General features: G+C 39.6%; 1 protein-coding gene across 6 annotated transcripts; it reads right to left on the minus strand.

Moving 5' to 3' along the window:
• Positions 1-865: 865 nt before the first annotated feature.
• LAYN (layilin) lies at positions 866-12428 on the minus strand. 6 transcript variants are annotated; one of them, XM_054223175.1, is made up of 9 exons: positions 12147-12428; positions 10587-10610; positions 9150-9438; positions 7401-7558; positions 6993-7031; positions 6536-6619; positions 5702-5801; positions 4905-4995; positions 866-4829 (listed from the first exon to the last, which is right to left on the minus strand). In XM_054223175.1, exons 1-9 carry the CDS (start codon positions 12352-12354, stop codon positions 4638-4640), a joined length of 1185 nt encoding a protein of 394 aa, XP_054079150.1. In that variant the 5' UTR covers positions 12355-12428; the 3' UTR covers positions 866-4637. The 6 variants fall into 6 exon arrangements, with proteins under 6 accessions (XP_054079150.1, XP_054079148.1, XP_054079152.1 ...); XM_054223173.1 differs by having other exon boundaries at positions 866-4995; XM_054223177.1 differs by lacking the exon at positions 12147-12428 and adding an exon at positions 11867-12105 and having other exon boundaries at positions 866-4995.
• Between the last annotated feature and the right edge of the window lie 10583 nt (positions 12429-23011).

Genomic DNA, 23011 nt, shown 5'->3' on the forward strand with positions numbered 1-23011 from the left:
GCAGCAAAATGTTGCTCTCCTGGAGCCAGAAATACTCACCTGCAGAGCAACAGATGAGTAATACTTGCGTTCCTGCTTGGCACGCTTTATTTGCTTGGTCATTTTCCCTCCATTACCTGGTTTCAGATTGAAGAAGAAAAAAACAAAACCAAAAACCAGATGGATCGAAAACCTGGAGTTTAGCAAATCCCTAGAGTTTCCTAGTGTAAAGACAGACAAAGCAGATATAATTTTTTATTATTTTAACAACGTAGTCTGAAGAGTTCTGGCTTCAGTAAGAATTTCAGTGTTAAGATTGCCTCAACCTGTACCTTTCTTTTAGGTCTGCATTACATCTTGTATGCCTTCAGACAAAACTCGTCCAGCAGAAGACTTCACTACCACATCACATTTCTGTCCATCACAGTGTGCACAAGGTATTCTAAACAGAGGAAATACTCTTAATGAAAACATTCACGCAGGGAAAGGAGATGAACAGAAATCTTTCCTTGCCACAATACTGGAGGCTATTAAATAGGGGCATTGGGCTGAGAAATGACTAGGAGTTATGTGTCAATCTTCAAGATTACTTAAGACCACCAAGTAAACCTGAACTAACTAAGAAATCTAGATAGGGCTTTAAAGCTTAAAGATTTCCCACGTCCATTTAAATTGTAATATTGAGGACTAACTTCAGTGACCAGTAGTTCTTGCCTTATTGCAGTTAGTACTCCTGTGTTCAGAAGTCCTGTGCTTGAGATCTATGGACAAAAGCTTTGTTGAAAAGTTGATATAATTGCAACCAATACAGAATGGCAAAACTTGGGTGTGCTGTGGGTTTGGTTTGTTTGGTTTTTTTTTTTATAAAAAGACAGATAGATAAACAGGCATTTACTATTTTTATTTGGTTTGTGAAAAGGTTGAACATGATCCAACAGAATAAGTAAAAAAGATTACTTGCTACACACAGGGCCAGTTACCAGAACTGGTCAACCAAACCATAACAAATAAGTGTTTATACATAATGACTTTGTCTAGACATGCTTTAAAATGGCTGCACAGATCTGCTGGACAATAAAATTAAAATTTTGCCAATTACAAGGCCTCATTATTGTAGTCTCAAAATTCACTTCAGAGTCACTCATTTTTAGATTCCAAGCATCCCTGGAAGCCTGTAAAATACTGTTATTTCTGTTTTTCATATGGGACTGAGACACCCGGTAGTTAAGAACAGACTGAGAATACAGAGCTGAATCCAAATGGCCCCACATACATGATAACGTCCTAAATGCTTTCTTTTCTTCAGTGCAGATGTCCGGCTTCCCAACATTCAATGTACTTGGTTCTCTGTGTGGCACTCCCACTTCTTTCTCAGTCCAATGGGATACAATCAAATAAAAATCCTGTTTTAAGGAACAGCTCCATAGCTGTAATAATTGAAAACACAGTAAGCGCAGACAAAGCAAATTGTGATGGTTTTCTCAAAGCTGAACATATTTGCCTTGAGAATATATAAACCAATGTATGAAACAGCTGAGATATCTGTCCTGTCTGATGTGTTAAATCTTAATGGCCTAACTTTGCAGTGTTTTCCACACATAAACTGCTACGAACACGCAAAGATCCCAAGCAAGAAGCTGTACAGCTCTGAAGCCAAACTTCTAAGCATATTCGTGACTTCAGTATTAACAACTGGACTGAATTCACATAAGAATCTCAGACTAGCTCTGTACCGACAAAAATCTAGAGGCCACACTGTTGCTATCAGTACTTCACAGCCATTGACTTCATGCAGAACTTGTGCTTCAGGCTCCACATGTCCATTTAGCACCAATGTGTTCAGGTAAGGACAAACATCTTTAAAAAGCAGAAAGTGCAAAACAATGCTGTGTTGCCCGTCTATAGCCTGAAGCAGCTGGGAAAGCACAGGAATAGATTGTGCCTGTTCATTTCAGTGGGGGAGAATCTTATGTTTGTAAATGTGTTTTCAGTTTTGCAGATCTCAGCGCTAACATCAAACATTTTACAGACAGTAGTCCTTTATGCAACCAGATCATGTGCTTATTTGATAAATCCGAATTCCCCTCCTATTCCTTTCCAAAAGCCTTGATAATTGCAAGTACTTCTAACTTCCTGCAAAGTAACTTTTACAATGGAATTCAGCTAAATCAAACCCATATCCAGCAGCACATGGGATTCTGCCCTGACCATATTCAAGTCAATATGAATGTCAGTTTTCAAACTCCCGTTACACTTAGCTGCACTGACAAATTCAACAGTGCAGAGATCTTGCCACAGGAGTTAGCTCCAAGCTCCTATGAAGGTCGTTGAGCCCTTATAACGAGACAACCATTGATCTGATCATTTCTCATGAACAAGATGCATATCAGAAAGCCCTAGCAAAAAACAAGTTATACATGGCATAGGAAATTACAAGCTTATATAGGAGATGCTGGAATGTCCTCTCTATAATGCATAGAAGATGAAAACTTGTCCATGTGATGAGTTCAAAATCAAAGACAACTAGTTACTTAAGAATCCATGCTAATGGGCAAATTTGTACCTTCCTGATTCCAAGTAAAGTTGTGTGGTCCTCAACTTGCTGTGGATAACTATAGATATCTCTTCACCAAACCACAGTTAAGCAAGCACAGTTTAAAGACACAACTTTTCATTTAGTTGCCTTTCTGCATTCTCAGTGATAAATGACATTACCCTCCCAAGCACAAAAGACAGTGCTGTGAAGAAAGATGCATGGGACCACCGTCTCTCTTTTCCAAAATACGTTCCTTATTCTTGTGATACAAGTCATCTCCTGAAGTGTGCTTCAAAAGCCCTTAAAGCATACCAATGACCAAGTTAAATTCAGTTTATTTTTTAATAGGTCATCACAGCTGTTTTTAACTTCCTACACCAGAGATCTCATATTTATGTACAGTTGGCAAAAATAACTATATACATCCTGCTAGCCTGCTCTGGCTATCCTCAGGTTGGAGTTTTATCCTCTCTGAAGTTGCTTCTACAGACATTTGGACAGGTCCTTCATACCACTTCCACAGCAAATGCACACTCTTGATTTCTCCTAGCTCCTTAACAACTTTTTTAAATGTGCTGCAAATAACAGAGAAACAGAGATGATGATGTGAAAAAACCCTTAGGGTGAAGGATCATCTCTTGTCATTTTCCCTTAGAAGTCAAGCAGTGAACTACAGACCATGAATTCTTTCTGAGGTAAAAGCTGTTGCTTCATATTCTTGCTTGTTCCACATATCTAACAGGAAAATTCTCATTTAACCTGAATTTTTATTTAATTGCGTAGCAGTTACTATGCCCTGATGCCATTCATTTCTATTCCTCCAAAGGTGCAGAAGAATGGGAGGTACTAATATTGGCTTAGTCGATAGTCAAAAAGGCGCCTTAAAAATCTGTGGTAAAATAAGATATAATTCCCTCACACTGTCAGAGAGGAAATCCCATGAACTATCTGCAGTACCTCACCTTAATACTTACTTAACCTACGTACCGGAATATGTGAAGTCCCTGGTAAATAGGCAACAAGTAATTTATTACAACTGATTATCATGATTCTTTAGTTTACCTGTCAAAACGCTGTTTTTAATCCAACTCTTTATGTTCACCTACCTTTCCATAAACTCCATCTCTATGAAGATTAACATCAGGATGTCAGTCTTCATGGAATTCAGTACACATCACAGGCCCAAGGATGAAAGAGATCTAGAATGAAACTGCAACTGGCTACTCTTTCTACAAGAAAGGAATGGTACTCCATTTGTCATTTAGGCCAAATTAGCACATCTCTGGACAGCTAACCAGGCTGTTTTAATTCCTGAGACCAATCAGAATGCTTTGCGGTACCCCATTCCCTTCCTTTAGCATTGCAGAGGAGATGAAGACCCTTGTTCCTTGCTTTGCAATTCCTTTTGCCAGAAGTTAAGTGAGGGAACCCAGTTAGCCTTATGACACCAAAGTACTTGCTGGGATCTTTTAAAAACCAACCTAATGGCGTAAGTAACACACAGTTATGCGCTGTGACTCACATACGCTGCCTTGGCAGTAAGAACTAGGAGGGAGGGAAAGAAGCAGAAACCACACTGCTCTCCTAGTGAAGTGTCTGTCAGTGTCATAGGCAGATGGTGAGGGAGGCCAACACAGCTGGGATACAGGCTGACACAGAAATAACCACCAACCTACAACTGCGGCAGCTTTCTTGGGAACACCTATGAGAAACCAAGTGTCACCAGTGACTGACTTTTGACTTTTTAGCACCTTTGAAGAGGAGTAGGTGAGTTAAATAGGGATTTTGAACTGTCCTTTAGTTTCAAAGATGTATCTTTGGAGTACAAAAAAGAATCAGGACTATTAACAAACCATTCCTGGGGCAAAAGGAGGCTCGATGCAAACCAAAATATGTACATTGTTTTCAAATTGATCTTTATGGTCTTTATGGTATTGATAAAGATCAAATGGATCTTTAAAAACCCATATTCTTTCAAAAGAGAGAAGAATATAGGGATAATGCAAGACCAGGATAAACTTCACATATACTATTATTAAAACAAGTACATAGGGAGGGCAGGTTAACTTGCATTGATATACGCTTTGTCATCCATATTCCAGGGGTTTTTTTGTCCATTTCCTTAATATCCATAAATCTCATTCTCCACCCAGGCTGACTCCTTGCTCCTCCCCACACGATCTCCACACAGCTCATAGATATCATTGGTCACAAAGCCACTTTCAGTACTGGCCAATGTCACAAAGCCACTTGTTGATGTATTCACTGGTGCATCATCATAATCCCTGGAGAGGCTGTCAAGCACCTTATCTGCCTGTGTACGGAAGGAAGAATTCTTAGTGTCAGGCCTGGTTCCAGCCAGATCTGCTTCTGATTGCTTCTTGATTACTTTATAAATATCCAGATCTGGACTGTTCCTCCTGTGGTTAGACAGCCATGCATCTTCCTCCTTTGGGCTTGCATCTATTTGCTCCTGTCTCCTTAGGGATGGAGGAAAGAGCACAAGTCATAATATGCTTTTTTACAGAGGCAAATACAAAACAGTACCACAACTCTCTTACAGCAATTTAATCATAACCCTGAAGGAAAGCTGACACTCAAAGGCTGGACTCAGGATGACATTTGTTATTACTTGCCGTTCCAGGTGTGTGACGGCAGGCTGCACACCTGGAGTAGTCCCATGGCAGGGCTGCTGAGGTACCCTTGCACTCTGCTGCTAGCTGAGAGGCTGAGGCAGCAAAACTCGCCACTGACACTCCCAAAACCACAGCCAGCATCCCCACCAGAGGTACTGTGCACACAGGGAAATGCTGGTAAATGTTATTTGTGCCAAACGTATATCCTTTTATTTCTCTTACGTTTTTCCCTTTTGAAGGGGATCTTCTGATAATTCAAATCTTTTCTTTAATAAGAAAACTTGAGTGCTAACACTTCAAAATCATCATCTTGTTTTACGCTATCCCCTAACTACTATATGTCTGTGAACATAATAAAATGGCATAATGTGATTTACTTAAAATGTACTTTGCAAGTAATTCAGCCTGGAGGATCCATGCCACTTTTTAAACATTTATTTGGCTGAAAGCAGTCCTCTCCGGAGCACTGTACAGGGTCCCGAAGCTAGCTGTAAATGATTGCCAGGACAAGATATCACAGGTTCACTTGTTACACAAGAATGCCACTTACCTCTTCACGAAAAGCCAAAAACAGAAGACGGCTGCAATGACCATCAGAAGCAGCACAGGAATGCTGGGAATAAGGATGTAGGCAAGACTCTGCACAGGTTCTAGGGGTAAAAATTATATTCCAGCTTTTACTCACTGCCAGCTGCATTTGACATGCAGAGAACTTAACAAAAAAAACCCAACAGTGGCAAAAGGCAGCATCATCACATCTCAAGGGGCTTCTAGTCTTGTTCATAATCTAGCAGTATCTACTTCTCAAAGGCAGCAAGTCTAACAGAACCTGATCGTCTAGTTAAGCAGGTTAAAGTAAAAATCAGCTCAAATCTTCAAGATGAGGAACCAACAAGCCTCACTGTCCAACCACAAGAAAGCAACAGTAGTGTAAGTTAATGAGATATGCTGTCTTTTAACAGCTTAGGAATCCCCATCCAAAAGACTTAGAAACCAAAATGTCTTTTATGATTTGTAGGGGGGAAAATCAGTGTGGTAAGAAGAAATAGCAAGTTTTTGGTAGTTAATAATACTTACTAACTAAACGTTAACAATGGAGACATTCAAAAATGATCAATAAATTAAAAGTACCTTTTTCAGACCCAAAATACTTTGCATTGCTTTAGATTTAGAACATTTTGGTAGCCAAAGCAATGAATTTAGATTTGTACTGGAAAAGATGAGGGAAGGTGGTTGGTTTTTTTCAGATGCAGTTGTCTAAATTCAGTCTTCTACATTTAGAGTCAAACACTTCAAACTGAAATGCTGACTGTTTGCAGCCACATGTGAGAAATGTGTGCCTGCACAGTTAGAGAACCGGCCAGCTGTTGAACACACAACATACCTTTGGCTTCTACAACTGTTACATTAGCATCTTTCTTATGATGTTCTCCGGGGAGTACTGGGTTCAAGGGCTCTGTTGCAACATCTGGAAAGAAGCAGCTTAATTAATATTGCAGATGTTATTTGAAAGAGTTTAAGAATCATAAAAAGTGAGAGTGAGAGGAGATTGAAGAGACTGCCAGCTGCAAAGATGCGTAAGGTGTACTGGTACTCTTTTGCTTAAATTTCTGCAGCATGACCAGCAGCCCCAGATACTGCATCAACAACAGCCAGACTGTGTTCCTGCAGAATGGAACACAGCACAAGGAAAGTGCAAACAAAAAAAAAAAAAAAGGGAAGCTTCTTGCGCAGTAAGTTTTCAGTCTGTAAGTGTTCTTGACAATGAATGTAACAGAAAGTATTTCTACTGAAATTAACATACAACTAAAAAAGGCCCCAAACAAATATCTGTAACTTACCTCTTTGAGAATTCTCTACTGGAGCATTTGTTGGTTTCTCTAGAAGAAAAAAAGATATGCGCAATTTCTTCATAGGCTTGAGAAGGGAGACCAAGTGTACTGAATATAGTCTAATAACATAAGCACCCTTCTTTAGTGTTCTCCCTCCCTCACACACCATTTGAGATCTCAAATACTTTATAAAAATCCTCTGAGAATTCATATAAGCCACAAGGCAAGTAGCTACAGATATTAGATACTGCCATTGTTTTCCCCAGGACTCGCATAAATTTAATGTTATCCGTCTCCCACCCGATCCTTCCAGTGAAGATAAGAAGGGGTTTCCCTGTCTGCTACTGCAATCTCCTCATACCTCCTCCTGAGGACTGAGAGCACGTTGTTTTTTAAAACAACAGAATGACTCATTACCAAGAGAATATTTGCAAATGAAGTTATTTTTCATGTTGCATCTGTCGTCATTCCATTGAAACATGTAAGGACCTCCAACACCTGGTGGGGCAGATGGCTGGTGGTACATCACAACGCAGATTTCACTCCCACAGGATGGCTCATCTACATACCAGTTCCTAAGAAAAGATTTGACGTTACTTTCTACAGTACTGCAGAAGCTCAGATGGGAATACAGCACACAGGGCATCACAGAGCGCAGAATCAAAGAGGATTACAGCTCAGCACACCCGACCCCACTCTCACCCCCAACTTTCACTGTGTAAAAGTAGGAACAATAACAATACAATTATTTACAGTGTATCTTCTCCTTTTGGAATTCTTAATTTTCAGAGAAAACTCAGCAAGCAAGGTGTTCAACAAATAGGGACTGAAGGGCCGAGTACCTCACTGCTTGAAACTCCTGTGCGAGGCTGAGTAAAAGCTCAGGAGAACTTTGACTTTTTCTACATAATTTTAGACCTGTGCAAAACCATCTAGCAAAATTATTTTTGCTCTCCAGCCTCAGTACCCAATGCCTGCAAAATTTTGACACCTATTTAATAAGAAAATGAAAAGGCTAAAGCAAGATCTGTTTTTCTCTTTTTTTGGTAATAATCAACTTCACCACTGAAGAATTGTGTAGGCCTTTCCAAATGGCACACATGAAGTTGACTTCACTATTTAGCACTCTATAATACAATCATTACTGAAGAGGCATTTTATGCATCTTGGAGAACACTTCTAAGACTATGTCCTGATTTTGAAAAATGTTCAATACCCACTGATTTTGGAACAAGCAATGTTCTGCATGCCAAGCACTTTCTGAAAGCCAATCCATACAATATAAAGAATTACAGATATACCAAGGTATTCAACATGGGAAAAACCCCACACATGTTAAAGCAGTAATTTTCCAATCATTGCAATGCTGTATGCCTCCCTCACTTCCTTCCTCTCCTAGTCCCCGTCGTGTGTGTGTGTGTGCGTCACCGCAAATCAGGACTGAAATCAAATCACAACTTAGCAGAACTTCTGAGGATAAACACATTTTGGTTCTATGCTGAACAGAAATATTAAAGTAGTGAAAACAACTCTAGCAAACTTGTATTGTTTGTAAATGTTGTTGCCTTTGTATTATAGTTACAGCAAATGCTGTGGTTCCACTTGCCTCAAGACAAGGAGGCAGAAATCTAATAAGTGTTGTGAAAATTTTGATTTTTCATGCCTACAATAAATACTGCAGGTCTCTAATTTTACTGTCTCACAGGAAAAAAAATGCTATTTCCTCAGCAAGTAGAAGGAAAAGAGCCCATTGCTCAGGACACCAGGGACAAAACTTCAGGGGATCTGAAGTGCAGGAACCTTCAGGTCAAAGCACATATTTTGTACATGCCTAATCGGAAATTTTTAAGACCAGATTGCTTGTTTCTTCACCTCCTTTTAGCAATCAAAAATTATCAATCTATCCCAAGCTAGACATTCTAGATGTGTTACACAGAGCAACAGAGAGAGAGCAAAGTCTCTAGAGGGTAATTTTTCTACCGCTTACATCTGGATGGGATGAATTGCTCTCTGGAGGAACTACCACTCTTCAGTGACTGCAGAAGGAACACAGATGACAGCTGGGACAACACTGCTTGATTCTTTTGAAAGAATCCTTTCTGATTTCTAAAGGCAGGTGACAGTCCCAGACCACGCTGCTTCCTAGTCTCACTCACAGGTACCTACCGAAACTTGGATGAGCTGCCATCTGACCAGGAGTAGAGGTTCTGACACTCTGTACTATTGTCTGCCTCCTCCTTTTTCCTCCTAAGCCCAATCCAAAAATCTCCATCAGAAGCTAAGAGACTCTCAATAAGTTTTTCAATCAGTCTTTGCTCTGCTTCTGTTTCAATACTGACAAGATGTCCGCCATCAGCTCTGCAGGCAAGGTATGCTTCTTCATAGCTGATCCTGCGTGAAGCATCATGAAAATAAACTATTTTGTAGCATGGTCGCTGTGTTCCACCCCGGCAAACTGCAGAAATGGGAAGAAACTTGTTACAGAAACTATGCCTGGTAGTACCAAAAGTGAGTGCTAATACTTCCATTCGGTTGAGTTTTGCACTGTACAATAGTTTATATGGAAAATACAACACGGGTAAAAAGCCTCTTGTATTACTGGGCTGGCAAACGGCATCTCCAAACTTTTCTTACTGCACTTAAGAGATAAGGTTGATCTGCATAGCACTGTTCTTTCATGTCCTGCACTGCTCATGTCCCTCATGAATTTTCTGCAATTTGAAGACTCTAGTAGTTCGTTATAAAGAAGCAATGCTGTGCCACAGAGCAAGATGACATGCAATCTTTTTAAAAGAGAGGTCCTTCACAAGGGTTCAAGGAGGTGTTTTTGTTTTTTTTTTTAAGGAATTCAAATGTATAAAACTAGAGAACCCCTTACACAATCAGAGATAACCATCATTTATCTTCTGGGGTATATGTAAGTTTCATGGAGTATATACTGCAGTGTATCACGACGTGTTCACATAGTCCAATTGTAAGCATTGCTCTGCACTGTAATGTTACTGACTGCCCAGGAAGTAAACAATGTCTGTTTTCAGACTACCATAAGCCCAGGACTTTCGCATGCATGAAGCGGCATAGCTTATTTTGATTACAAGGAAAGTAAAGATCAAAGTGAAAAGATGCATAATCAAAAATTATGCACTTGTATGTTTCTCAGCAGAAGAGTCCCAATATTTAGACTGAGGAAACAGTTTTGTTTTACTCAGTAAATATTTCTTTCCAAACACAGGGCAGACACAATCTGCTAATATACATCTTTTTACAGAAGAAAAACATTTAGCAACATTTGCAATGCACACAGAACAAATGGGATGTGAGGACAGGTCATTATAAACCCCTCTATGGGATATATGCTGGCTTTTCTTTATCCTTGTATGTTTCTGCATGGCCACTCTAAGAGTGAGGGTTTAAATGCCTGTCATACTGGGATTTTTGAACAGGTAAGTACGCAGAATCAGAGTCCGCTAACATTTTACACAGAAATGAAAACCGGCTGCACTGCAAAGGCAGTATTCAAAAATGCATCTCTAGACACAACCCCTGTTTCTCTTGGTAACTTAACACTCATGCAGGCTTGGTGAAAAAGGCAAAAATCCTTACCTCTTCTGAGGGATATGTCCACTGCTATTGTGAAAGATGTAAGAAAAACACAGACAACACATTGTTATTAAAAAACTGCAGCCACTGTCTAGAAATAAACTGCACTTGGGTTCTTTTCTGATACAAAAACACATACTTTTTTTTTCCCCATTATCTGGCAGAAAATCTCTGTGTTATCAGCCGAACTTGGCATTGCTTTCAGCTAAGGAAAAATTTATTGCAATTCATTACTGTCTAGACTTCACTACTAGTTAGGTTCCCAAATATAGTTTAGGTAACAGATGATAATTGGATATGTAGCATTAATCAATGCTGAAAGGGTTCCTCCTGTTTTCCCTTTATCTCCTCATTGTCCACATGTGATCTGCCTCAAAGTCTGCTGACTTCAGTAAGCCTCAGTAATGCAAGACTAGGGGTGAGTCCATTACACTGAGAAGTAACAGAAAGACATTTCCAACCCCACAGCTGGCAGCTGAGTGCTCCAGCTTACTCCCACAAAAAGCCCTATTGCAGAAAGCAGCGTGGCAGAATTAAAAACGTATTTATAGGTATAATAAGACTATTATTTGCCTTATGTTGGAATAACACGAACACTTCATGGGTGACAGTGTTCAGGCTTTCTGCTGAATTCACCAACCTATGAAGTCAGGCAGAAACTTATCCCAGACTAGCTATTCTGTGCCCTAAAACCAGACTAGACTACCTAGTTTGGGTACTACATCCAAAAATACTGCTGGACCAGCCTTCAGCTGCTATATATCTGTTCCTATGAAAGGCATCTAAATAGGCGACATTCCTTTGCACAAAACCAGGAGGACAGACTGATAATCAAGAGAGTGTGTAGAGGAAGAATAAGACAACTGGAAACTCAGCCAGGCTGGTAATTACCACTGACAAAAGCGGTTCTGTTAGCCAGGCCAGCATTTAAAATTCCTAGAACCGAGGCAGAAACGCAGCAGAGAAAGCCGAAGGGTTTCTCATGGACGAGTTGAACGAACCCGGGCTATCGGCGCGCCGCCCTGGCGACCAGGGACGCAGGGGTGCTCCCACCCAAGGCGGAGGATGCCCCCCAGCGCAGGGCTCGCTCCCACCGCGGAGGCAGACGGGAAAAATCCCAGCACAAGGCAGCTGGGGCTCACGCATCCTCGCCTATGTCGCAACGAGCCAAACCCCCCACCGCAGGCGGGGAGCGGCCGGCGGAGCTGCGCGCCAGGGGACGAGCCCGGACCGCGCTGCGAGCCCTGCGGCGCCGGAGGGACCGCCACCCCGCACCGCCTTACCGCTGAGCCGCCGTGCCCCCGCCGCCCAGCCCAGCGCGGCTGCGCACAGGGCCAGGGCCGCCAGCATCCTCCCTGGCTCCCTCGGCCTGCCCTGGGCGCCCGGCGCGCTGCACCGCCCGGCCCCATGCGAGTGGCCCCTCGGCCCGGCTGCCGGCCGCAGGGGAGGAGAGGGGATGGGAGGGGAGGGAGAGGGGAGGAGCCGTCGCCTCCTCCCTCCCCGAGCTCCGGGCCGGCCCCTGGGCGGCAAGACCCCCAGCCAACGCCCGGGGGCGGGACCCACCTCTCTTGCTGCGCATCTCTGCGCCGGAGGCGTCTGCGTCTGCCTCTCCCTGCTGCCCCGTTCTCCGCTGTTCCCTCTGCCACGCTTCAGACACCGCCCCCGGCTCCGGCCTTATAACTTCCCTGTCCCACACATAAACGACAAGGCGTGAGTGCAGGAGACATCTCCAGCCACCGCAATGTAGGAGTGACGGAAACCACACCTGCATCCCCTGAAACCCTTTAGAGCCCTTGAAACCACAGGCTGACCCTCCCTATACTGATGTGCAGCTGCCTCTAAGAAGCTGCTTCAAGACTGAAACCAGAACACAGGAACTTTGCCTCAAACTTTATTACATGCTGAGCCTGCTTCCTGGCGTCGAGGAAGCTGGTGTGCACCTGTTTCCGGAATCACTAGCTCTCCAGCGAAGATTTTAGCGGCTCAGCCTCTAAAAGCATTTTGCAGGTTGCAGAAAGGGACAGAGCACCAAAATAAATTAATACAGGAGCTTTAAGAGTTTCTGCACAGTTTCTGCACAGACACATCCTAGCTGGGGTCAGTGTTTTAAAATAGGAGATTAATGATTTTATGAAAGACTTGAACCCTAGACCAACTCTTGGGAGTTCAGTTGGAGAACCTATTTCTGAGATCAGTATCTTGAACAGAAGAAGATCCTTTAAAATATCATGAAGACATTCCACTTCAGGTCACGAGAAATCAGGAATTCCAGGGGTAGATGTTGGAGCTGAACTAAGGCTACAGCTTTGCAGCATGTGTCATGTCTCTGACATGCACACATCAGTGGTATCCTAGAACCGAACTTTTACATTTCCCAAATCCTTGGTGATCAAGGTTTGGATTTAGTAAATAACCAGGCACTTGAGCAACTTTACAGACATGAACAATTTAACTGATTTCATGAACCTGAATGTGGACTAATATTTCAGTGAGACAGTTTTGCATTTAATTTCATGTATTTTAGAAGACTAAACAACTCAAATGTGAGGTATGTCCATGAAAGTCACATATGCATGTAACTATTTCCAAACGGCTAGGTAGTATAACTGGAAACGCCTCAAATACAGGGAAGAAGAGAGCTCCGAACTGGCTAGCCTAAGTTATAAGACAGAGGTCAAGCCTTTATCAAGCCAGTCTTCATTTTCTTGAAGTTCCGCTAGTACATTCATTCTTTGTAGAACTTTTGACAAAGGAAATCCCATTTGGGATTTTCTTGTTTTGCAGACCAAAGTAACCAAAATAATTACAGCATCTCTAGAAATTAAACAAAAATTCACCTTCTTTACAGCTGTAGGTATTCTTGTAACACAGCTTAACCCCCCTGCTAATCATTTTAGCAGACCATCCTTTTTTCAGTGTGTTTGATTCTAAACCCATTGGAAAGCATTTCTGTAATGGCTCTGAAGGAAAAACAAAGATTGAATATACCCATGGCACGTAGCAGCAGCATTATCAACACGCTTTCTTGAATTACTGGTGAATAAATATTCTGCCACTTGTGTTTTACAGCCTTTCCCATACCAAAAGCACAACCGAGAAATACACTGTCACACAACAGCAGCAAAGTGATTACCAAAGATTTTGCTAACTTCAACAGGAAAATGGCAGTAGCTGACAGAAGCCTTTGTTGATCTATTTTTAACAAAGGTCATCTCCAAGCATTCAGACACTATGTATAACACGTGATAACAAAACTTTGTGTCTTTATTGTGCAACTAGCGGCAGACTCTTCTGTTTGACGTGTTTTCCATTTTTGTAAAGAAATTTCCTAACACAGGTGATGCAGTTCCTCTACAATTATGATTTTGGTAAAATTAGCACAGATGAAATACAGATATTCAATTTAACAGCCCCTTCAGATCATAGAAGTGTGCCATTTGAAAGCTGTTTAGTAAGTTCAGAAGATTTCAAATCCTGCAAATCAAAAATCCCAGGATCACAGATGTGCACAGAATACAAGTCTACAACTGCCTGCGCACATATTTTGGCTCCCAAATATTTTAGTATTAATATTTCAAAAGCCAACTTTGATGATAAAGATTTATGTCAATATTAGCCAGACAAAACTGGTACTTTAATTGAGGTAGAGGGGTGCACATGTCTGAGAGAGCACATGAGAGGACCAGAACAGAAAATGTGTTTTCCTGAAGCAAATTGTATCAATAGATGATATCTGGCACGAACCTGAAATAAATATATAGTCTATCTTCTTGATGAAAGATGTAACCACGTGTCTTTCCAGTTCTAGAATTCCTAGCATACCAAATGCTTCATTGACACTTTTACATTTTATTGCCCTTTTTCTTTCATGCTGACAACTTCAAAAAACCCACAAATGAAATAAGCATTTTCACTTCCTGCACACTGAGAAGGCAGTCAACTGAGCCCTCCACTTTGTCTCACAGTACATTGGTGTAAGATGCCAAGAAAGAACAGAATTCAGAGTGATTTTGAGCCTCGATAAGCAGCTATTGGCATACGTTGTTCACTGCTGTAGTTCCAAGACAATAGGAAAGCAAGAGGACAATAAAAAACTTTGTGTTTTCAAGATCAACAACAGCACATTAGGAGGTAACAATTTATTACGTAAATAAATTACATAATTTAAAATGTTTCTGAATTAAGGATTTCTTTTAACTTTAGCAAAACAAAGAAATTTATGGATAGTCTGACAAGTTGCTGCAAGCCTATCCACAGCCTTTGTCACATTCATGCCATGTCTCAGTAGGAGCAACTAGATATGTAGTCAAATGAGGAATGTACATGGCTTGAAATCGAAAGCAACATGGTTCTGATAGCAGGATATTTTTTCTGGGGCAGAGAAATACTTTATTCTCTCTATCAGACAATGTAGCTAAACTATTTAAGGGCCTTTACTGCTTCTTGATCCATCAGGTCAGCTTCAGATACCTTCTGCCTGCTGGAAATAACAGAACTACATCAGAAAAAGCAAATTGCTGATGGGGCAGCTGCAGCTAGTCTACATGAAACATCAGCTTGTTACAGGCACACTAATGTCCTGAAAATGATGTGGGGTTTGATTTTTTGGCCAGTTCTACAGAGAAGAGTCAGTGTGAAATAGCTGCCAGGATGCAGACTTAGCCCAGTCTATGTCATCATGTCAGGTACTTATATGTGTATCTAAATGCAGAGATGCCTTGTAAATGCCTAGCTACGTGTAGAAAGGAAAAAATCACAGAACACTAGTTCAGAGAATCCACATGAAAGGATGCTTATACAAGTATCAGAATTTATGGGAAAGTTCACTGAGAAAAACTTCAAAGGCAACATACAACCTAACAGAAAAATCACATTTCATCAGGTGAAGTACTGCACAGAATTCATATTCCAAACTCCTCAGTTCTACACTCAGGCACAGAGCAATTGGATTAAACCCTTTCAACATGCACATATTGCATTCATATAATTATATTGCTAAAGGTACGTAGTTTATTGGCAGATTTTTTTGAAAGCTATTCCAATATAATTCCCAATAGGGATTTAATTATGTATCAGTATAGAATTGCTTTATACTAGCTTGATGCCTTTCTCTAAGGAATTGTTTTTTTCTTTTTATCAGTGCACACAACTCTACATTGATAGATCTGTATCAATTTGTGGATGTAAAGCAATACAAATTCACTACAAACCCCTCAAGCTGCTAGTTAAACAAAGCTAAAACCCCCAAAGCACTGAACTAGTTAAGCCATTTCCCCTGAATACTGGTAAGGAAGAAATCATTATTTCTATTTTTAAACACTTGGAAAGTGAAGGCCTATGAAAATACATACACAAATCATGAGTTTGCTGAAATCAGGAAAAAGATAAGCAACAAAAAAAAAGAGGACCTACTGAAGAAAAAAAGAATCAGGAAGAGAGCATATTCTGTCCATGGAAAATATTTTGACAAATGTAGCTCTTCTCAAAATATGAAATATTTCCTCAGGCATTCATCTGACTTGCCACTGGAAACAGGAATCATCTTGGTCATTACGGACTATAAATATTTTGTGAGACATTAGTAAAATTGGTATGCGCATCTTTCCTAGTAAAGAGTGCTAACAAACTGTTACAAAAAGACAATCATTCTAATTAAATACAGCAGTAATCAATACCCTGTGCTCTGTGTCAGTTTGCTTCAGTAAATACAGTGATGCATATTTTTTCAATTAAAATGTTTAAAAGAAAAAATGTAATAGTTTAATAAACTAGACTACAGTTTTCTTCACAGGCCATAAGCTGCTACATAAAGCATGAATCTTAATTCTCCCCATGCAATTATCATTTTGGGTAAAGAGCTCCAGCAGTTGTCCTTGGCACAGCTTCAAGACAGCTTAAGCTTTTCTCCTGGAAGTATCTGATGATGGAAGGAAGGATTCTGTAGGTTGTTCCTACTCCTGCAGCTGCTCACCTCAGCAGACGTTACACCTTCAGCCTTTTCCCTTGTTCCAGATACTTCTATTTTTCTTTTATAGCTAACTTCAGAGGAAATGGCCATACTAGAAATTAATTCCACCTGATGCCCAGTATTTTACTGAGATATTTGCTTTCATAATGAATTGTTGTCAGTCACTTCACAGCTTTCATATCCGTATGTTAAATTGGAAGGAAGATGTAAGCTGCAGATTCATTGCTCAGTCTTTAAGTTGTGGATATTCAATGACACCAACTTGCTTAAACTCGTGCCAGTGTGAGGAAAATGGCCTCACTTAAATAATTTAAATGGCATTCATTAAAAGGATGAAATTGCTGAATCAAGGGCTGTGAGGTACCTTGTCAGCATTTTTAGGAATAAAGAACAAGTTCACGGTAAGTGTAGCTATTCTCTTTAACTCTTCACACTGTAGCTTAGCCCACGGCCCAAACACACCTTTAGGACTGCCCACTTAGCTCCCATCTGACTGACACAAGTATGTTTGGGGAAGGAGATTAAGATTTTGGGATAGACAGGGCAGAGCTGAAGTACTTTAAGGGCAAAAGCAACTGCCTCAACTTCACAGTACAGAGCAGGAAGTGTCAGCAGTAAATGTGAAAAGAATCAGCTACCCACTAGTTAAAAATAATAATCCTGTCTATCCTGAATTGAGGAATGACTTAAATATACAAGGCCAGTTAAATAAACTGCCTTTTAATCTCAAAAAAAGAGATAATCCCTCTGGCAAAGACAGCGTAAAGGGAAAGCAAGTGCAACACTGCATGTAGCCAAAACATGGTGGTGTAGTTTCGGCGGGGCAGTTTTCCAGTTCTTCTCAATCCCAGACTAACAGTGACAGTGGATGACCTTAAACATGTATTTCTGCTTGCATAGTCCCTACCTGATAGCTGCAGGGATCCTGTTTATTTTAACAGATACTTACTGACGCTGAAAAATAACAGCATTTGCATCATTCAGGATGTCACAGCCAAATGCCAGAAAGGAAACTGTCTGACGTAACATAACCAGATTGTCAGCACTCTGAGGCCTGATGGTTGTTACAAATTACGGAATCCTTCACTGCCTGGTTTAGTAACCATTGCACCTATGTCACTGGCCTAAACTTAAAAGAAGTCTACTCCAGGTCATTTCATCCCACCTATTTCCAAAGTCTTCAGGTACTCCTAAAGACTTAGTTTACCAGCTATATCTTACAGACGTGTGTGATGACAATTGCAACAGGGCTCCATAAGAATGCTGCAGTGCATCCAGGCAGAATAGCTTTCAGGATCAAACCCTTGCTCTGTATTTGTGTGTTAGTATTTTTAAGGCTGACTTTCCAAAGAATTTGAATGAATCATCTCAAGCAACAGGACATGATGATGTAATATGCTATTTTGGTGACCTATTTTTGGATCTATAGTGGGGCAATAAACATGGAAACTTCTTAAAATTTGGAAAATATAACCAACGAAAGCACCCATACAGTGTGATACTACTGACAAGGTCACTCTGGTACTTCTTCCCTTATTCAGCCAAGACATGCATTGGGAAGGAACAGACTTTCTGATATTTCATGGCCCTTTCAGAAATATGGAAACACTTTCATAACTGGTCTTTTTCCTGACTTCCTGAATTCCAACCAGAGTAGCAAAATTAAAGTCTTCATAACTTTTAAAATATGTCTAAGCTTCCACTTCTTTCCCTTAACCTCTATTTAGAAATAAAAGGGCCTTATGTAGAGAATAAAGGAGTAAAGTACAGAACAATAGCAGAAGACTTTCAGCCTATTAATGTCTAATTTCATAATAATAGCTATTAATATAGGATAAACCAGAGTATTTGTTGTAATAATAATAATAACCACCAACAGAACATCTTTCCACCCAAAATAGGGCCTGACTGTTTAGACAGAGGAAAAAAACCACAAACCAAACTTATTTTAAGTATTTTCTTTACCTTACTTGATCAGTTTTAATCTATGGTTTATGCGGATGAGAAATTAGCTCTTTCTAAAAAGATAGAAAGACTTATTAATTATCACTAGTTCATTCTAATCTTACTGTTTATCCCAGAAGACAGCTTTACACAAATACTGAAACAAAAGACTACACTAGCAATAGTAAACAGTTTGGGTTTTTTTAATGTGCTAATATAGTACCTAAGTAGTCCAGAGTATAAAACTCATAGGAGTTAGAGTGTCAGAAGGAGAGACTCATGTTTTGTTTAAGGCCTAACTTTAATGCACAGAATTTGGACAAAGCAGATGTATTTCGTTCAGCATTTAAATGAATTTTGAGAAGAGGAAGTACTTAATATGGACCAACTTAAAAACTTAAATAAGGAGGAAGAAAAAAGGAGGCTTTTATGTCTAAAATGAATACATCATTTCTGTACCTATCCTTTGAAATCTTGTTTTCCAAGTTACTGCTCAAATCACTACACTTATCAGATTTAAAAATTCAGTTCTGCTCTCTACCATTGAGTAATGAAATTGTATTAATTAGGATATGTAGTTCTTCAGAAGGACAGATGTTTAACCTTATATGGAGTAAAACCTCATCTATCTCTGCTTTGTGTCTTGTGAATTACAACTGAGATTACAAGGAGTGCCTTAATATAATACAGACCTCTTATCCTTGAATTTTCTTCTCCTCATAAACATCCGGCCAGGCCAAGAAAAACCATTAGAAATCAGTAAATCTAGAGTTCACTACTGATAATAATAAAAATCCCTAAATGGAGTTCTTCCTTTTATTGCTCAAATTTAGTTTATGAGAGCTTTTTAGGGAGCAGAGCATGTGAAACCTGCAGCCAGTTTAATAACTTTGTTATAAACTGAGTTTTAGTGTTTCAGTGGAAAAAAACCTAGAGACAATAATGAAAAAAAATCAAAGCAACTAACAATGGACATGCTGTAAAGATTCCTTTGGTATATTAAACTGAAATTTAGGCACTTACACATAATTGTATTAAAATTGGTTTAATTTAAATAACTGAGGTCCTTTCATTATGTGTCTCTATATAGAATCCAGGGCCTTCAGCAAAGTGCTGACACAGTCCTCACTGCCATTCTGACAGCACTGTAGTCACTGCTTCTGCTGTATTTCTCTTCTCAGTCCCAAGTTCTTCCAGTTTTCAAGATTCCACCTTTTTGTATTTGCCCTGTTCCCTGTCTGCCTCCACCAGTGAGGTCAGCTTCAGTTCCTGTCTGTTCCTCCCACAAGCATCTCAGTATTTTCTGTGAAAATTTTGATGTACTAAGTCATCCTTTTGAGATAGTTTGCAAGAAGACACACAATCCATTCTCAATGACTCTTCTATTCTATTGTCTTGGAGAAAGTAATCAAGGCCAGCGTGTTGTAGCTGACTAAATTATAGATATACCCATACAAAAATAAAATGTAGCATCAAGAAACAGTCAATTATACCTTCAAACACTTTAAGATATGTATAATATCACTGTCGAACTCCTTGCAGTTTTCAGATTGAAAATGGTCCAATAACTATATTTAGCTCACTTAAACTTCATTTAGCTTCTATGCCTATTACGTCCGACTGGCCCGAGACTTTCAGAAACACACAGCCTACAGGATCCTCTTTGCTTCAGGAATTTGTTGAACTTTTCTGCATGCTTACTCAGTTCAAACTGAGGTGCTTTTGCTATGCAAGACTGGTACCATGGTATAGTTTGCAACACCCCATGAACACTCACACACTGGACTATGGTCCTTTGAATGCTGTCCATATTGTAAGCATGCACAAACTTTGAGATACATCCATAATAAAAAGGAATCAGACTTACTGGAATCCTTTCTTCTCTCTGTTTCCTCAGGAGAGCTAGTATGTCTTCTCTTCTCTTGGCCTGAAAAGAAATATATTTACCACAATAAACTCAGAAGAATTAATTCAAAGCATGTAATACTTGACTAGATTGTAAACTTTAAATTCCTCATTGAAGCTGAGAACTAGAGTGAACACACAGCAGAAACAAGCACAACAGGTTACTGGATAAAGTACTTTGATTTCTCTTTCTTCCGGAGATCCAGAAAACACACCGCTTGGGAGAGCAACCTTCTCTTGCTAGATTTACATGAGGTTTGAAATAATCATTGTTTTTAAATCAGATGGAATAATTCCAAATGTCAAGATGAATATACATACTAAAGTTAGCAAATACTATTCTGTAGAATCTTGAGATTAAAAAATTGGGGTAATTCAGGACTCATATATGCATAATGACTCATTACAAAACTCTTTTCATCTGAGAGCTGCAACCAGAGATAACTTTTGCTTTCGGTATGCATCTTTGGATTAAGCCAGTCTCTGCTACTCTGTAGAAGTGATTTAAAACTGTGATGATTTCAAAGGTGATAGAATTTAGTCCAGTTTTGAATTTTGGAACATTTAATAACTCTTTTCAGTCAATGGTCCCGGTTCTTCTCTCTACAAGAAGAGAAGTATACATCCTAGAACTTGTTAAAGCTCCTCTCTTTATACAGTTGGAAGAAAAAATAATTTCCTAGTGAGAATAAATTCCTACTGAGAATTTTTCAGTATTGTGATTCTCAGACATCTGAGCACATCTGTATGTTTTTGCCTTGGGGAAATGAATAGCTTTCAGCTACAGTGAGATATCACTGTTTAAGCTGAATAAAAGCATATTAAATTGTTTTCATAAATTCCTAGCAATTTATTACGAAAGAGACGTTCCAGGAAGTATTTTGGGAAAACCCTTAACCAATGCCAGAAAGGAGCACATCTCAGCATATAACTAATAAAAAACAAGAGAAGAAAAAGAGTTTCTTATTTGTTCTTTTCCATCCAGAATTGGTTAAGAAAAGATGATGTAAAATTGATGGGAAAACCTCCTGGGTTTTAGTGCAGCAGATTCTTTTGTCTGATGACAATTTCTTCCATGCCAATTTGATTTTAGAAATTAAGCAATCTTCATAATTTAAAGTGGTTTCTTCAACAACCCTTCCCAAGTTTTAATCAGCTTTAAGTCTAATAAAAAAAAATGGCAGCTTTTCTTTTCCCCCCAACAGATTAATGTAAATGATAGTATTAAAGACAAGCCCAAGCTCTAGATGTTTGGGAGTCCTGATATTGAAAAGTGACAGCCACCCAATATTCTAGAATTTGAATTCTTATCCTTTACTGTTCCCATTCACAAACAGGAAGTAAAATACCTGAGTTGATGAAAAGACAAGCAAAACCGAGCCACATATTAGGTCACAATAGGAAGCTGCATTTTTATTCCATAGTATGGGAAGTTAATGTAAACACAATACCGAAGAAAGGCAAGCAGTGGATGCCCAGGAGTGGAAACCAGGTCCGACCAAGAGACAAGATCATCAGGCAAGTTCGTGGTGATGAGGCAGTACAAGTTCTAGTCATGAAGGCAGTCCACAGGTCAGGCTCAGTCATGGTTCCTTAGAACTTACTAACTAAAGACAGCCAAATAAGACTGAGATCAAAAGAAAAAGTGACCAGATTGGAAAAATGTCTAGCAATACAAAGATCTATTCAGACAAGCCTAGCGTTCCTATTTTAGATGCACTAAACTGATTACTCAGATTTGCAGTGTTTATAATTTTGAAATTTCTTTGTTAATCATAAAATATCTTGTAAAGCCTCTAGGAATTAATGAATTACAGAAATAAACATCCAGTGAAATAAACATCCAAAAGAGAACAGCTTTTTTGCCATGTGCTTCACTACTATTTCATTTGAAATTAGCTAACTAATTAAAATAAGTCTTTCTAATAAATTAATTCACTGTCAGTTTGTGAAATAACAGTGTTAATGCAACTAAGCTTTCTTTTTTAAAAAAACTGTCCATGTACCACTGTGGAGACAATATTCACTTCTCAGATCTTCCAGGTTTTGCTCTCCCAGGGGACCATGCCGCAGAAACAGAATGTCTGAATCAAGTCTGAAGTCTGGATTTGAACAGTAAATGACACCTATGACTGATAATAATGTGAACATTATTCTTATTTCATTCAGTGTATTAATTTTAATTTTCTTAGACTTATGTGAGGCTTATAGCATATCCTGTAGTTGTATAAAGTAATTTACTCATTGAAATTAATCAGTCATCTTTATGGCTGCCAGATGCCCAAAGCTGCAAAACCTTGCTATCATCTATTGTTACTGAATTTTAAAAAAGTGCACGGAAGATTCAGGGAACTGTTGCTAGTTTCAGCCAGAATTCAGAAAGAAGGCTAATTGGTGATAATGGATGGGATGCATTTTGGAATTATTAATTGGAAAAGGAGGATTGCTGACTTGCACGAAAGACTTGCAGACCTCAGCACCTTTCTGCACCTCTTGCAGATTGCTCTCATCTGGCCTACTTCCCAAATATAGGCTAGAGGCTTTTCAGTAAAAATGAGAAACGTTTTACTAAAATGAGAAAAAAAAAGTATAATTACAGAGTCAGGCTGAA

This window comes from Rissa tridactyla, chromosome 17 (assembly GCF_028500815.1).
Source record: "Rissa tridactyla isolate bRisTri1 chromosome 17, bRisTri1.patW.cur.20221130, whole genome shotgun sequence".
Classification (NCBI taxonomy): domain Eukaryota; kingdom Metazoa; phylum Chordata; class Aves; order Charadriiformes; family Laridae; genus Rissa; species Rissa tridactyla.